This window comes from Nannospalax galili, unplaced genomic scaffold (assembly GCF_000622305.1).
Source record: "Nannospalax galili isolate Female #2095 unplaced genomic scaffold, S.galili_v1.0 scaffold615, whole genome shotgun sequence".
Taxonomy (NCBI): Eukaryota; Metazoa; Chordata; class Mammalia; order Rodentia; family Spalacidae; genus Nannospalax; species Nannospalax galili.
The window spans coordinates 508,158-524,492 of NW_008336950.1; the positions used below are offsets into that span (position 1 = coordinate 508,158).

Below are 16,335 nucleotides of genomic sequence, written 5' to 3' on the forward strand. Positions count from 1 at the left end.
GGTATGGAGGGTTCAAGGTCATCTGGTTTAAGCCTCAGTCCTCTCAGACTCTGGAACATCCCATTCTGCTCTGCCTCCCCAGGTATACAGTTTAATTGCAAAGAGAAAGCAGGCAATCAGAAATGTGGAGGTGTGATTACACCTCCTGTGGGGGTCCTGGTGTTCCTATCTACTTAGACTATCACTCCATCTCTAATGCCTCGGAATGCACCTTGTCTCCACTGGAAAAGCCCTTTTTATCTTCCTGGCCAGGAAAACACTCATTTTATTTGCTCTTTAAGAGAATGGGCTATCTGGTAGGCAGGAGACCAGCAAGGGTAGGGCACGGAGGATAGGGGAGAAGAGTTGGGGAAGGGATAAGAACAAAGCATAATGATGTGTATTTATGGAAATGGTATAATGAAACCCATTACTTTGTGTGCTAACTAAAAAAATTAATAAAAGAGACCCTGTTCAAATGTCACCTCCTTAGGAATTTTGGCTGACTTCCCCATGACGCCTGTGCTCCTTTTTCTGTTCTCACCCCTCTACTATGGTCATCTATTGATGCCTACAGCCCTGTCTCACTAGGAGGACCTGCATCCAAGCCTGTGGTATGATCTCTGTCACGTCCGTTTGGAGAGTGCTTACTATGTGCTGGGTCCCTCACTAAGCACAGCATGTGCATCACCTTCCTCCTTTCCCACTCTAACCCCAGATGGGAAACATTTGGCATGCTCCTACTACATAGAGTAACAGGATCATTTGTTCAAGGTCACACTTGGCAAATGACAGGGACAGGCTTCAAACTCAGTTGGCCTCAACTCCAGGTCCAGGTTCTATTCAAGCCACTAAGTTTACAACTTCGGGTAAGGCTCTTCCTGTTTCCCACGCCTACTAATCTTTATCCAGGCAAATGTTTAAAACTATTATTAATATTGTTATTATTTTCTTTTTTGTCTTTTAAAGACAGGGTCTCCCTGTAGCCCCAGCTGGCCTGAAACTCACTGTGTAGCCCAGGCTGGCCTTGAGCTCACAGAGATCTGCTTGCCTCTGTCTCCCAAGTGCTGGGACTAAAGGTGTGTGCCACCACGAATTGCTCAAAAACTATTTGTAAAAAGAAAAATAAATTGCTGGGCGAGGTGCTGCATGCCTTTAATTCCAGCACTTGGGAGGCAGAGGCAGGTGGATCTCTGTGAGCTCAAGGCCAGCCTGGTCTACATAGTGAGTTCCAGGACAGCTGGGGCTACAGGGAGACCCTGCCTCAAAAAGACCAAAAAAGAAAAAAAAAAAAGAAAAATAAATTAAAAAGTGGGCTAGAGTTTGAGCATTTACAAGTAGCTCATTAAAAACACCCCAGAAGAAGCAAATGTGAAGGTTTGACACTGGGCCATGAATCAAGGCACTTAACTAGCTGCCTGATCTTGGGCAAGATACCTAATGTCCCAGGTCTCATTTTCTTCATCTGAGAAATGGGCACAACACAGCACACACTTTAGAGGGTTGATATGAAGATTAAATGAATTTTGACTCCCATACAAAGTTTTTACATGAGACGTGTGTAAAACGTTAGGATGGGAATCCCAAAATCTCCTAAAAATGCTAGCCATTGAATGAACAATTCTCAAAAGTAACAGTATAAATCATCAATAAATAATGAAAAAGTGCATCTGAGCCCCCGTCCCAGCCTCTGTCTGACCCTTCTGGGGTCGGGCTTGGCTCAGTCTGTCACAACACAGGAGGGGAGATGGTGGCACCTTAGAGTTTGGTGGAGGAGCCAGACGAAGAGTCAGAGGCAGAGCCTGGGACAGGTCAGGAGCCTGGGTCTAGAAACAGTATCTAGATCTGAGGCTCTTTTGCAAGAATGAGTATGAACGAGGAAAACACATAGAAAGGACTGAGAATAAGGCTGGAAAGGGTCCGCCCCAAAACCGACTTCACAAAGACAAGCTGCTTAGCGAAGAGAAGCAAGGACCACATGCTTCCCACCCAAGTTCTTTAGACAAGCCTGTGAGGGAGCTACCATCAGCCCACATTGTAGCTAAAAGACATTTAGGGGGTAAGGGTCTGGCATTAGAGCGGGAGGGCAGTCACTCTGGCCAATAGAGAAGACAGAATAGAGTCTGGTTCTGGGATCAAGATAGTAGATTTTCCCAAAGTCTTGTGCTGGAAGCAACTGGATCCCTGGGGCCCTGGACGGCCTTCAACAGATATTGCTAATCATGGGTTGAATCTCTCAAAACATGACACATGGGCAATTATGAGATTCCTCACCATAAGGCAACCACAATCCTTTGGAAAAAGGATGGATTTAGAGGCAGAGAGATCTGGGTGAAATACATTCTGCTACTTTCTCCCTCCCTGGCCTCTCTTAGCCTCTCTGAGTCTCAACAGAAGTAATGGGAGCAACAGGGTTGTGAAGGCCAGGAGGCTACTGATGCATACAGAAATTGCTAGGCAATCCTGAGACAGACATCCTCCTAACTGTTCCTGCGGACCTGGCTCAAAACTTCATTTCCTATCTCCCTCCAAGTCTGCCTGGCATGGGAACCCTCCCGTTCTTTGTAAAAGGCAGTGCCATGTACTACAAGAGTCAGCTTCCTAGCTCCTCAGGCTCTGCCAGATGCTCCTGCAGCTCATAATGAAGAGTTCAAGAACAGCTGCTGAATGAGACAGGCTCCTCATCCAAATCCTGCTCTCCCCTGTGAACAGCTCCAGGCTGTTTTCAGATCCCTGGAGTCAGACCCAGAGCCCAGGAGAGGAGGCTAGTAAAAGAACGGGGTTCCCCCACTCCTCTTCCACCATGAAATTGGCCTGTACCCACCATGATCCCACCTGCTTCTCAGCCGTTGTCCCCCTTATCCTTCCTGCCTGGACAGGCTCTCCAAGCTGTGGCCTGCCCTTCTTCCAAGGCTCAAAGTCCTCTTCCACCATGAAATTGGCCTGTACCCACCATAATCCCACCTGCTTCTCAGCCGTTGTCCCCCTTATCCCTCCTGCCTGGACAGGCTCTCCAAGCTGTGGCCTGCCCTTCTTCCAAGGCTCACCTCAGTGCATGCCTCTTCCAGGAAGTCTCCAGAGAGGCTAATGCATGTGCCCTCTGCTCTGGCTGGATTTTTTTCTCTAGTACCTTGGTGGCCTGGACCTGGTAATAGATTACAGCCCATTCTAGGCTGGCTCTCTTGTCCACGAGTGTGGCTTCTTGGAGATGTCCAGGCTAAGAAGGGGCATGGCATGGGCCTCATCCTGTATCTCCCACGACAGAAACAAAGCAGAGAAGGGATGGAAGGCGACACATGGGCCTTCGGCGCCTCCCTGTGCATTCAGGTTTGGAAGGAGATGGAAACAGGAAGAAGGGAAAGGTGAAGAAGGGGTAAATGGGAGGGAATTCTGGAGCAAAAGAGGGACGGCAGCAGTGGGAGACTTGTGTACGGGCACAACTGGACAGATCATGCTTCAAGGCTCTCTGTGCATTATCCTGATTATCTAACTCTGGTCTCAACACAGACTTTGAAAATTTGTGGAGCTCATCTCCTCCAGGCAACCTTCCCTGACCGACTCCGGTCTCCTCCTCCCCTGACCTGAGCTGCACTGTTCTGTAGTCGCCGGCGCCAGACCCTTGGTAGAAGAGTTCCGGGCTATGGTTCTCATGTGTGCCCAGAGATCAGATCCCCGCCCGCCACCTTTCTTTGACCAGTTTCAGGAATAGTTATTTTTAATTAATTAATAAACAAATGTGTGTGTGTGTGTGTGTGTGTGTGTGTGTGTGTGTACCACAGTGTGCATGTGGAGGTCAGGGGACAACTTTCAAGAGTTGGTTCTTGTCAGGCTTGGCAGCAAATGCCTTTACCCACTGAGCCATCTCACCAGCCCTCTACAGTAGTTCTTAAACTTGTGTTTAATAATGTTTGTTTGTTTGTTTATTATTTATTTATTTATTTATTTATTTATTTATTTATTTATAAACCTGGAATTAAACCCAGGGCCTCTTAGACACTTGGTAGATAAGTATTCTACCACGGAACCCATCCCCAGTTGCATAGTTATTTTGAACTCAGTTTGTTTTGAGATTATCTTAAGACAAAACCCACTATAATGTTATGTCCACTTCAATTAGCAGGTTCTGGAGACACAGAGTTGGGCCAAGTCTCTCTCTTTACTAGCCTGAAATCCACTGAATAAAGCCAGAAGTGTTAACTATTAACCAAGGCTGTGTTACGGGGTGTCTAGGAGGGTGTCACTGGATTCTGGAAGGCTCCGTGGATGAGAGCTGAAGCAGAAGTCTGTAGACAGCGTGGGAAGACATCCTAGGCAGGACAGGATGCAAAGGCCTAGAGAGGCAAATGGGCAAGTGTATCAGGGGAGGGGCCACTCAGTGTGGCTGGAGGGTGGCATGAGAGGGACTCCGGACACATGGTGGAGGGCTCTGTGCATTAGGACAAGACACTGATTTAAATACAAAGGCCATATTTCCCTCAGGCAGGTGTTGTCATTTTAGCTGGCATTCATACATCCATCCCTCTCCATTTGTGTGGGTCCAACCACATGCACGGACTTCAAAAACTATTTTCTAACACAAAAGATGACACATGGCATGATTCCACTCACATGAAGGACAAGAACAGACAAAACTCTCCCACAATGACAGAAAGATAGTTGTTGCTCCTGAATGTTGGCGGTGATGCAAAAATTCCACATCCATTATCTTTGTGATAGTTTTACAGGTTCAGATGATTGCCAAAACTCAATGGACCACTACACATTTGACTACGTATAAAGTATACCTTAAATTATGTGAGAGCTATTTATTTATTTTATGTGTATGAGCATTCTGCCTAAATGTATGTAAGTCCGCAGTGTCATGCAATACCCACAGAGGCCAGAAGACCACATTGAATCTCCTGGAACTGAAGCTATGGACGGCTGTTAGCTGCCATGTGGATGCTAGGAACTGAACCCAGGCCCTCTGCAAGAACCACCTTTGGCTGCTCTTAACTGTTGAGTCACTTCTCCAGCCCCAAGAGCAATTTGTTTTTAAAGATAGGATCTCATGGATCCCAGGCAGGTCCTGAACTCACTATGTTGCTGAGGATGACTTTGAACTTCTGGTCCTCTTGCCTCCAAGTGCTGGAATTACTGGCAAGCACTACCACACCCTGCGTGTGCAGTGCTGGGAACTGAACCCAGGGCTTCATGCGTGCTAGGCAAGCACTTTATCAACTGAACTACATCTCTTGCTCCCCCGTTCTTTCTTAAATTAGGTTACCCAAACTGAGCTTGAACTTGCTGTGTAGCCCAGGCAGGCCTTGAACTTGCAATCCTGCTTTCCGAGTAGCTGGACTTAAAGGCACCGGGTCCTGCTAAAAGTCCGTGTATATCGTTCCCATACATTGATATGGACCACTGCTGCCAGACTGCTTTTCTGGTCCCCCACCAGACCTGAGTGCTTCAAGGGCAGGGTCCTCCTGGTCATGTTGATTGCTGAGGCTCCTTTGTCCACTTCAGTGCCAGTGCAGTAAGCACCTGCATGCATGAATGAATTCCACCCACTAAGATATCTCCTGAGAGCATTCTTTTTCCACCCACAGTGCCTCTACATCACAGTAAGTCTTCAGAAATGGAGGCTGGGCTCATTTATATTCCGTTCCCTCTTTCATCCTATTACCTCCAAGGCCATGAGAGCCTTTAAAAAAAATTAATGACTTCTTCCTGGATCCTTCATTCCCAAGACTTCAATGGGAAGTCTTTTTCATTCTGGGCAAACAAAAATACTTATTTTAAAGGACACCATAGCTCCTTAAAACATTAAGTACAGAATTACCAGATAAGTCAGCAGTTTTTGTTTCTGACACAGGTTCTCCCTGTAGCCCCAGCTGGCCTGGAACTTGTTATGTACACCAGGCTGGCCTCCATCTCATAGTGATCCACCTGCCTCTGCCTCCCAAGTGCTGGGATTAAAGGTGTGGGATACCATGCTTGGCATAATCAGCAGTTTTACTGCTGGGTATATACTCCAAAGAGCTAAGAGCTGGGCTTGAGCACACCCTTGCAATATGCTCTGTGAACCTGGCCTCCTTGCTCATGACGTCTCTTTCTCCATTTCCGCCAGGATCCAGCCTAGGTACTCCATGTTTTCTTCCTGTCCCAGGACCTGGAGCTAAAGTATCTGTTAGATTAAGACAGAGTTTGGACCAGGAGGCCCAATCTGATTTTAAGACTGAAACCATGGCCTGACGTTGTGATGCACGCCTTTAATCCCAGCACTCGGGAGGCACAGGCAGGAGGATCTCTGTGAGTTCAAGGCCAGCCTGGTCTACATAGTGAGTTCTAGGCCAGCTGGGGCTACAGGGAGACCTTGTCTCAAAAAGACCAAAAAAAAAAAACCAAAACAAAACAAAACAAAAAAAAAACCTACTATTTAATGTGCTCCTCAAAAGGTACAACCTCACAGCTGGTCCCCTCTGGTGATGAGAACATCCCATGCCTGCAAGAGGGCCTACCTGTCTGCCTTATAACCTTCAAATCATTAGAAGGCCACAGGAGGCCACACTTTCACTGTCTTGTTCAAAGACAGTAAGATGGACCTACACACAGCACAAATCTGAAGGGCCTAGAGCTTCAGGATCCTATAACCCAAGTCCTAACCCCTAGAGACAGGGAAGCTCAGTTTTTCCTAGGAAAATAAGTTTGGCAGATGGAGAGATCCTCAGGCCACTCAGCCATGACTAAGTGTAGGGTCAGAACACTGAAACACACTTACAGTTGTGCCAAGCCATATGGGTGCACAGGTATTTTCTGGTGAGTTGATTTCATTTTTGGTACAGGGTGCCATACAATTTGAAACACCCACACATTCCCTGTTCAGTTGAATGCAAAGTGTGTCACATGACTAGCGACATTGCCACTTGTAGATTCATTTAAACAATCAGATGCCTAAAGAATTTGGTGACTCCGATAAATACTCTCCAATTTCCCTCTACCTTTTTGGATTTTGATTTTACTGGATATGATAATGCCTTGTCTACCAAATCTGGGCCTTCCTGCAAGAAATGGGCTTCTTCAAAATGTCTGTTAGGGAAATGGCAGAGGGTGTGGGAGATAAGCGAAAACGTGAAATGAATAGAGGAGGTGCCTTTGTGCTCGGAGGGGAATGAAGACAGACCCCAATTGCTAACACTTTAACTGCCTTCTGTCATTTCAGGTATGTTTTACTATTTAGTACCAGTCAATAGCAGCATTTCTAATATCAAGGCATTGGAACAAGACACGCAGGTTAAAATAATTACTGACTGTGTGTGTGTGTGTGTGTGTGTGTGTGTGTGTGTGTGTGTGTGTGTGTGTACCACAGTGCACACATGGAGGTCAGAGGACAACTTTGTGGAGCCTGTTCTTTCTTTTTCTACCGGTACATGCATGCTGGGGATCAGGTTCATGTTATCAGGACTGGATGGCAAGTGATTTACCTATTGAGCCATCTTTCTGGCCCAAATGCTCATATTTGAATGAGGACACAGATACTCAAGTTCCTTAAGCTTTATTGTGAATGTATCACAGCCCACTATATGACATAATATTTACTGGTTCACGTAAGTCTAAGGTATGAGCTCTGGTCTATGAATGGCCATTCCCAACACTCACCCATTCCACACCTACACAGTGGGCCACTGTGTGCCACCAGGCACTGAAAACACAAGAACAGGATTCCAGTCCACTTGGACCGACACCATGCAAGTTCTCATTCCTCAGGCCTGTAGGCAGCTGCACGGTGGGCCCTGTCCTCTTCTGTGCCTTCTTCCCTGCCACACTTCTCCCTTGTCTATCTCTCATAGCAACATGAGGCTCCTTGGAAACTCTTCTTATCCCAGGGTCCTTACACATGCAGTCTCTTCTTGAAAGTCCAATTCTCTCAGATCACCTCACTTCCTTCAGGGCTTTGTTTGGATATCACCTCCTGAAGGACAGCTCTGTTCAAGGAGCATCTCGTCCTCCACCTTCACTCCCACTTAACTTGTCAGCTTGCTTTGTTCTCCCCAGAGCACTGCTCACTATGTGAAATATTTCATCTTTGCTTAGGTCTTATTTTCTGCCTCTCATGGTAGAGCTGAGGCAGGAAGTTCATCTTTATCAGTGATGCATTCCCAGAGCCCACAACAAGCCAGCACGTCATAGAAGTTTATATGAATCGGAGGAGGAATGGATGGATGAACTGGCTCTTGACAATATGGGGTGCTTGGTGAGCAGACTATGCATCGGGAGCCATCGTGGTTTCTTTCAGATCCACGGTCCCTCCCTAGACTCCTTCCCCGTTCTGGTGCATTCTTTCTGTGAATGGTAGAGTCAACCATTCACAGCCTTGCTGTAGCCTACTCCTCCTCTCCTGTAGTGCCCACATCTGATCAGCGGCAGTTTTGGTGACAATGAAGCCTCTTGCTGATACCATATCCTTTCTCTAGCCATTCTTGTAGCCAGGCTACATTCTCTCACCTAGGCCTCTGCCATCCTTTCCTGTTTGAGTTCCCTGTCAGCAAGCTGTCCCCATCTAGCCTGGTCCCCATGTCACAGGACTGCTCATACTCTTCTCTACTCAACAATGAAAGTCCAGTTCTTTGGCTGGGGATTCAATGTCCCCAACAACTGCCTCTACTCTCATGACTTGGCTTTAACCTTTTGCTCCTTATTCAAGTTTCTGCTCATGTCTTGGAAAGTCTCAAACCTGTTTGCCCTCTACTCAGGCTATTTATACCTCTTGGAAACACTCCATCTGTGTCTAATGTGGGAGTCCTTCTGACCAGGCTTAGGTGAGCTTCAAGAAGCCACCCCGTCTCTCCAGAAGAAAATCTGTCCTTCTCCACTCTTTCCAGTGGGTTATCTGCCTGTTTTCTAGGGAACATTCTAGAAAGACAGGCAGTCTGATACAGAAGAGAGTGTGCCCTCCAAAGACTTAGATGGAGGCCACATGCTCTGCTTCTGAGACTTTTAAGGTACATACCCTTAAAAGTTAATCCTTCAGTCCTGGCCTGCACAATGGTGTTAAGAATGTTACTGATGTCACTGATGTGTTATGAAGGGTAAATACAAGTGACCAAGAGTAAGAAAAGCTGGCTACCATATCAAGATTAACTGATAAATCACTTCTGTGATTTAAGTGCAAAATAAATGATAAAAGTAATGCCACCACCCTGGAGGTTTCACGGGTATCCTACATCATTTGAGAACTAAACCCAGGAATTGGTTAGGGGAGAGAAGTATGGCTTTAGGGAGAAAGACTTGGATGATCTAAGGGTGGGAAATGGAGGGCATATCTGTAAAGCTAGGGCACTCATGTTATCAACAGCAAGCAATTCCTGAACTTTCTCTAAACCCTGGGAACTGTGCTTAGTAGCCTATATACATTATCTCTTTAAGTCAAGAACCATTCTCTCACAGAGTAAAAGGAGAAGAAACTAGGCCCAGAGCAGTGTTACATAAATAAGAGTTCTCTTTCTCCTGTCCCCCTCCTGGCTCTTGCCAACAAATAGTTCAGACCTGAAAGATATCCTGAAAATTCTTCAATCCCATGATCTGATTTTCCTGACAGAGAAATTGAGCTACAGAGGGGTTGCAAGCAGCTCCTATAACTGCACAGCGGCGAGGAAAAGCTGGGCCTGGAACGCGGCTCTTTTCTCTCTCATGGTGGAAGCCCCTATGCCCCAGACCTAAGGGCCACAACTGTTCATGGAGTTGGTATGGAGCAAATAGTGCATCTTAGGAAGATGATGCTCTTCACAAACGGTGCAATGCCAATGGTGGCCTCTGGACCCATACTGCACGGCCACTGTGGCCCTGTTCCATGCTAGTCTGCTGACCCCACTCAAGAAGAAAGCTCTTGAGATCACCTCATCCCCTTGAGACTCAACTTGGTCCTCCTACCCCATGGGAGATTGCCAAGGTGATTGACTTCATCCTTTCCTGGTCCAGCTGTGCTTGTACTCCCTCTCCGGCACCCTCTCACCAGATATCCAACTTAGTTTGGGGACTTCCAGCTGCCCTTGAGGGAGCCCAGGATAGCTGGAACTCAAGCTTCCCCAGTAGCTTTGTCAACAATACCAACAGGCCACACTTAACAGTTGGGAGGTAGAGGTGGCCAAGGGGACTTGGGGACCTCCACAAAAGAATGATGAGAGGGGCCTGGCTGGATGAGAAGCAGTGGGTACTTAAGGAGGGCAGAGTGACTGGGAAGGATGCAGTCAGGTCAAAATTGGGTAAGAAGATGAGTCTTTGAATGCCACAACCCCTGGTCCAACTCAGGCTGAGTGACTCAGAGTGACTGGGACCAACACCTTGGGATCTAACCTCTATTTCATCCTTCCGAATTACAACCCAAACCTGGAGCACTTGCAAAACGGAGCTTCCCTTGGGGTGGAATGAGCAAATTAATGCACTCCTTCTCATTAAAAAAAAAAACAAAAACAAAAAACAAAAAACAAACAAAAAAACCCAGTAAGGATAGTAGGAAATGAATGGCACCTGTCACCTAGTGTCGGAAACCTCTGTTCCTAGGGGGAGGAAGGGCCAGAATTACCAAAATTCACCTGGTATACTCACCTGAATTTCTGGGCTCTGGGGCTTCAATGGGGGTATGATCACATTGTGAAAGGAAGAGAGAGTATAAAACCGGGCACTCCAGATTCTAACACAGGGTCCCCCCCCCCGCAGCCCCATTAGCTCTCTGGTGACCTTGGTCACACCATCTCTTTGGGCCTCAGTTTCCCCATCTGTAATACAAAGAGGTCAAATGAGTTCCCCAGGGCCTTACCTAAGATCCTGCCCTTCTAAGCTATGTGACTCTTGATGAGAAACCTGACCTGGGCGATCCTGGGTTTTGCGGGAGCCTGGGCCTCCTCCAGGAAAAAGCAACATGCTGGGGGAGGGGAACGCACCGGGCTTTTATTTTGGGAAGGGTGGGGCGGGTGGCTAAAGGGTCGGGGGTGGGGGTGGGAGGAGGAAAGCGATGGGAAAGCTGCGGTTTGGACGCCAGGAGGCCGACCATCTCCATCCTTCCTCGGGGGTTCAGACTCTGGAGACGCTATGCAGTCGAGAGCCGCGCACCAGCCTCGGCCTCAAGGCTAGGACCAGGACCACTATTCGGATCCTTCCCGGGAACCGCGGAAGAGCGCGCAGAGGTGGAAGGCCGCTCCCTTCGGGCTTCACCGCGCCTGGGCCCCTCCCCCGTATGCAGACCCCTCCTCCAGTCCGGGGGCGCCCATGGGGGGCGTGGCGGGGGCGGACGCCGGCTCCGGGGTTCTGAGGAGGTCTCAGTTTCGCGGTCGCCCGAGGAGGGACCCCGCGCCCCCCGGCTGCGCACACAAAGGCTCCCACCGAGGCGCCGCACTTACCGGCCAGGGCGGGCTCCGGGCGCCGGCGAGCGGACGGGCAGGCAGGCTGGCGGGAGGATGTGCGCGCGCGAGTGTGCGTGTGTCTGCGTGTGTCCCCGTCTGTGTATGTGACGGGGGCTGTGCCGAGCCCCGTGCGTCTGCGTGTGCGGGGGCGTCCGTCCGTCGGTTTGTCCGCCCGGCCCTTAGTCCCGCGCTCTCTGCGCACTCCCGGCACGATTGCCTCCCCAACTGCGCCGGGGATGCGGAGTTGCGGGCGCAGCCCCGGGTCCGCTCGGCTCCCCCAACCCCGGCTCCGCCCCGCCCCCGGGCAGGCTCGCGCCGCTACCCGGGAATTGCGCAGGGCTCGCCGGCCTGGAGGGGTGGGGGTGGGGGTGGGGAGCTCCGGCATCGCCCAGGGCCCAAGGGGGCCGATCATGGACCCATAAACTCGGACCCCACCTCGGGCGCTCCTTCACCCCAGCAGCTCTGCGCGGAGTCCCTGCAGGCGCCGCCCCCGCCGAGGTTGCCTGGACAGAGAGGGCGGGGGAGTGGGAGCGCCGCATCCATTTCATTCATGATTTTCTCCTCTCGGGAGCCCCAGGTCGGGGCTGCGCGGCTACGGCAACCGCCAGAGGGACCCCACCAGGGCTCTGCACACTGAATTTGGAGCGGGTGGACAGGCAGACGGACGAAGGCACAGGCAATCGAGACAAAGGGGGTCTGAGCTGGGGGTGGGGTGGGGTGGCGGGGGGAGGTGCGTGCACAGAGGGGATGCCGTGGCTGTTTCTGGCACCTGCACCTCCACCTGCCCAGTCGCTGGATATATACCCCGGGCGCGCACAGTGCCTGGTGCTCAGGACTTGTTCCAGGATTCGGAGGAGGCGCCTGACTTCCCACTCCTTCCTGTTCTGTCTTTAGAGACCAAAATCGAGCGGGTGCCTGTCTCCCCACCGGGGTTAGCTCCCCTGACTTATGTGGTGGGGTGGGCGCCAAGGGTTCCGGAGGTGGAAAGAGCTGGCCACGCGCTGCACAAGCTCACCTTTTCCGGACTGGCCCATGTGGAGGAACGTTCCTGACGTTTCATCAGATCGGGGCTCTTTGAGGCACCGGACTGCACACGGAGCAGAGATCCGACTCTCCAGTTTTACATGGAGAAGCACCACACGGCTACGATCCCCACACACTCACCATTCTCTTTAGCATGAATTTCCGCAGTAGCCTCTTTCCTGGTGCATCCTTGGCCACCTGCTGGTGACTCTACGTAGCAGTCAGAGCGATCCTTTTGAAACATACATCAGGTAGCACGGGTTACAGTCCCGGTGGCTCTTCATGAGCAGACGTCCCTTCAATTGTCTGACCTCACCTGCCATTCTCTCCTTCCTTCTAAACCCTGGTCATACCCAAGATGCATCACCAAGATGGCAGCCGCCCAGAAGCCCCGGGGTCTTTACCTTGGTAGCGTCTCTGCCTCCCAGCGTCACACAGCTTTCCCCTTTACCTCTCGGATGTGCTACCTCAAATCTGTGTTCCGTGCCTTGAGGCTCCACAGTCTTTAACGTCAGCCTTCACTTCTGGCCCTGTTGCTTTCCACTCTCCCCAAACCACGGTTTCCCCATCTCTAGGCCTTTGTCCATGCTGCGCTTTTATTAGCCCCGAATGTCATTCCCCCAGGCTTTGCCTAATTTTCAAGATCCTCCTCCGTTGGAGCCTTTCTGGCCCCCTTCAGGTCCTTTCCTGCAACTCCTTCAGGGTCCGTCTTCGGGAAAAGCCAAGGCGGTATTTGCAGAGAGAGACATTCAGTCCTCATTACTTTCTTTCTGCTGTGATGCGGTTTCCTTGTCCTGTTTCTTAGGGGCACTCATAGCACCGGACGACTTAACTCTCCCCGATTCCTAGCAGAGAAGAGTCCATCAGCATGTGTCTGAAGGTCAAGCATATTGATTGGGAGGCCCTAGACTGTGCCTTGATTGATCCTTCTTTTGCTTAAGAGTGAAACAAGCTAGGAGACCTCCTCACCCTCTAGGAATTTCCTTTGCTGGCAGTGGTGGTGGGAAGAAGGTATCAGGTATCAGCTAACTAGGCCGTACTGCTAAGCTGCTGGAGTGGGGGTAGGGTGCCCCAGGACCCACTGTCCCTTCCTGAGGTGTCATCACTATGGTGGAATGCAAGGCTGAGTTTCCCCACACAGCCTCAATGTGCCTAGCAGCTTCTGTACACAAGTGACAGGCACCGTTTTGTGTGTTTCCAGCGCATTGCTGTATTTCATCTTTGTGGCTGTGTTCGGAGGTAGGCATTTTGATATGCCCATAATCTGGAGGAACCTGAAAGAATAAATGACTTAGAGTCACTTAAGAGGTGTGGTTTTCAAATTAAGCTCTAGTCAGTTCCAAAGTCCAAGCTTCCAGAGCAGGGTAGCCTTAACAGCAGAGGGCCCTGGGGGCTGATGGCAGTGGGAGGAGAAAGAGGGTCTAGGATTTATACCACAGATCAGCCAAGCCTGGGGTCTTTTCTCTACCAGCTCAGGAGTCACAGAGGAGGTGCTCCAGTTGGGCTGGGACCTGCCCACGGTGTTCCGTGGTAGATGCTAGTTCTTGGCTTTCCTGAAGGCCACCTGTGGAGGTCAGTGCTGACTCCTGACTTTCCTAGCTGTGTGTATAGACCATTCCCAGCTGTGGTGTGGATGGTGGTGCCCATTACAAACAGGGAAGGTGTGGAAGACCAGTGGAAACATCTCTAGAAAGTGGCATGGGCTCAATGACCTTTCTCCTTTGTTTCTTATAGTGAGTCTCTATCAAGTAGGGATATATCTCAGCTAGCCTGCTCACCCCATGTCTGTCTTAGCCACCCTTTCACTGGAGTTTCCGATTTCTCTAGTCCTCTGAGGGTTACTTTGGAGGGAAAGTTAAACATTCCTGGAGGACTTTGAAAATAAAGACTTGCTTCCCTGTATTCTAGTCCTTCATCCACACAAGCACCTAAGGAGGGAGATACTGTTGCTACCAACCAGGAAATTGAGGCACTGGGGGGTTCAGGTGCTTTCACATGGCCACAGAGCTCAGTCACTCATGACAGGAGAGAGGGCAGCCTGTATCTGGCTCGTCACTGAGACAGCATTACCTCCCCTAACTCTATCACCATGAAAAATGACCTCATGTGTTTCCTTTCTCTTTGGTGAGGAGGAAGGGGACCTCTGTGAGGCCCAGGGCACTGAAGCTGTTGGGAGTTTGGGAGGATTTAGGAGGGTTATTGAGTCATTTTGTATGACTCATTTACCCTCTCTTGGAGGGAGGTAGAAGGGTTTGAGAAAGGAAGAGAGAGAGGGTCTGAGAATCCAGAGAATGTCTTACTGGTGGCTTTGACGGACCGATGGGATGAGAGTCAATATTTCTTCCTGTTGCCTTGCTTGCAGTTCACTCTGTTGGTAATGAAACGTTTTGCTTCTGTGAAAATGTTCTCCTGTCTAGATTTTTTATTTATTTACTTATTTATAACTTACCCCAGTCCACAAAGGATCTGAGGTAGCTTACCACAGAAGCAGAAACCATAAAACAATGTTAAAATATCAATATGGATAAAGAACCAGGACCAAGGAAAATGTAAATAAACTTTGAGAGACAAGAGCAAAGCTCAGTAATTACAGCTGATTTTTATTGAGCTCTTCCTGTGTGCAAAGGAATTCACATATATTATTTCACTAAGTCCTGAAAAGGGTCCGGTGACGTGGGTTCTATTAATATCTCCAGTTTGAAGTAGGGAACTGAGGCTCAGAGGAATGGTACGTAACCCACAAAGCCATGTTCTTCAAAAGGAGAACCAGTATTTGAATCCAGTTTGATATTGGGAGCCATACCCTGAGCCACTGTACCCATCTGCCTTTCCATGGGGCAAAGGACCATGAGTGTCTAGACCTCAGGGGCCTCTAGGGTGCTGTGATGAGGCTCACGTTTGGTTCTGAGCATCTCGGAGGACAAAGAGAAGGGGAAACAACCGGTTACGTACAACTAATGTCTTCAAGTTTGGCTCAGGTATCGCTCTCAGTGGCCCCTTTCTTTACTGGCCTCTTTCTGCCCCTCTAGCTATCCCAATCCATCTTTATTTTTGCTTTCATATTAGTATATTTTATCTTCTGTGTACTGAATAACATTTATCAGCTATGTTGTAATAGTATTTCATATGTATTTCTAATAGAATCTATATGTTCTATATTAATAGATTTATTAACTAGATAATTCATCTTTTTGATATTTCACTTTATTATTTTTATATTTTTGGTTTTTTGAGACAGAGTCTCCCTGTAGCCCCAGCTGGCCTGGAACTCACTATGTAGACCAGTCTGGCCTTGGTCTCACAGAGGTCTGCCTGTCTCTGCTTCCTGAGTGCTGGGATTAAAGGCATGTACCACCTCACCTGGCTTATTTTTTAAGATTTATTTTATTTTTTAAAAATATTTTATTTATTTTATTTTATGTATATGAGTGTATTGCCTGCATGTAGGTAAGTGCACCCGTGTCATGCAATGCCTACAGAGGACAGAAGAGGCCATCTTATCCCCTGGAACTGGAGTTACAGACAGTTGTTAGCTGCCTTGTGGGTGCTGGGATTCGAACTTAGGTCTTCTGCAAGAACAACCAGTGTTCTTAACCGCTGAGCCATCTCTCCAGCCCCTATTTTTGTTATTTTTTATTATGTGTATGTGTGTGTCTGTCTGTGGGTATGTGTCAGAGGCCTCAGCTTCCTCTGGAGGTAGAGTTATAGGCAGTTGTGAACTGCCTGATGTGGGTACTGGGATCTGAACTCCTGTCCTTTGCTAGAGCACTACAAGTTTGTAACCACTGAGCTATCTCTCCAGCCACTATATACACTATTTAAATGCCTGTCTTCTCCCATTGGAATACACAATCCACAACAGCACGCACCTTTATCTGTTTGTATCAGTGATATATGCTGGGCATTTACAACAGTGCCTAGGCACTCAAAATTTTTTTGTTGTGTATTAGGGTGA

At 48.9% G+C, this 16,335-nt stretch overlaps 1 protein-coding gene across 4 annotated transcripts in view; it reads right to left on the reverse strand.

Annotated features, from left to right (window-relative positions):
- Window positions 1–12,714, reverse strand: part of Ptpn5 (protein tyrosine phosphatase non-receptor type 5) — a 63,975-nt gene extending 51,261 nt beyond the window's left edge. For 2 of the 4 annotated variants that reach the window (XM_017797798.2, XM_029562883.1), the window contains exon 1: window positions 12,373–12,515. In XM_017797798.2, coding sequence (XP_017653287.1) covers window positions 12,373–12,391 — 19 coding nt within the window. In that variant the 5' untranslated portion in view covers window positions 12,392–12,515. The other 2 variants (XM_008831706.2, XM_008831704.2) reach the window with 2 other exon arrangements.
- Between the last annotated feature and the right edge of the window lie 3,621 nt (window positions 12,715–16,335).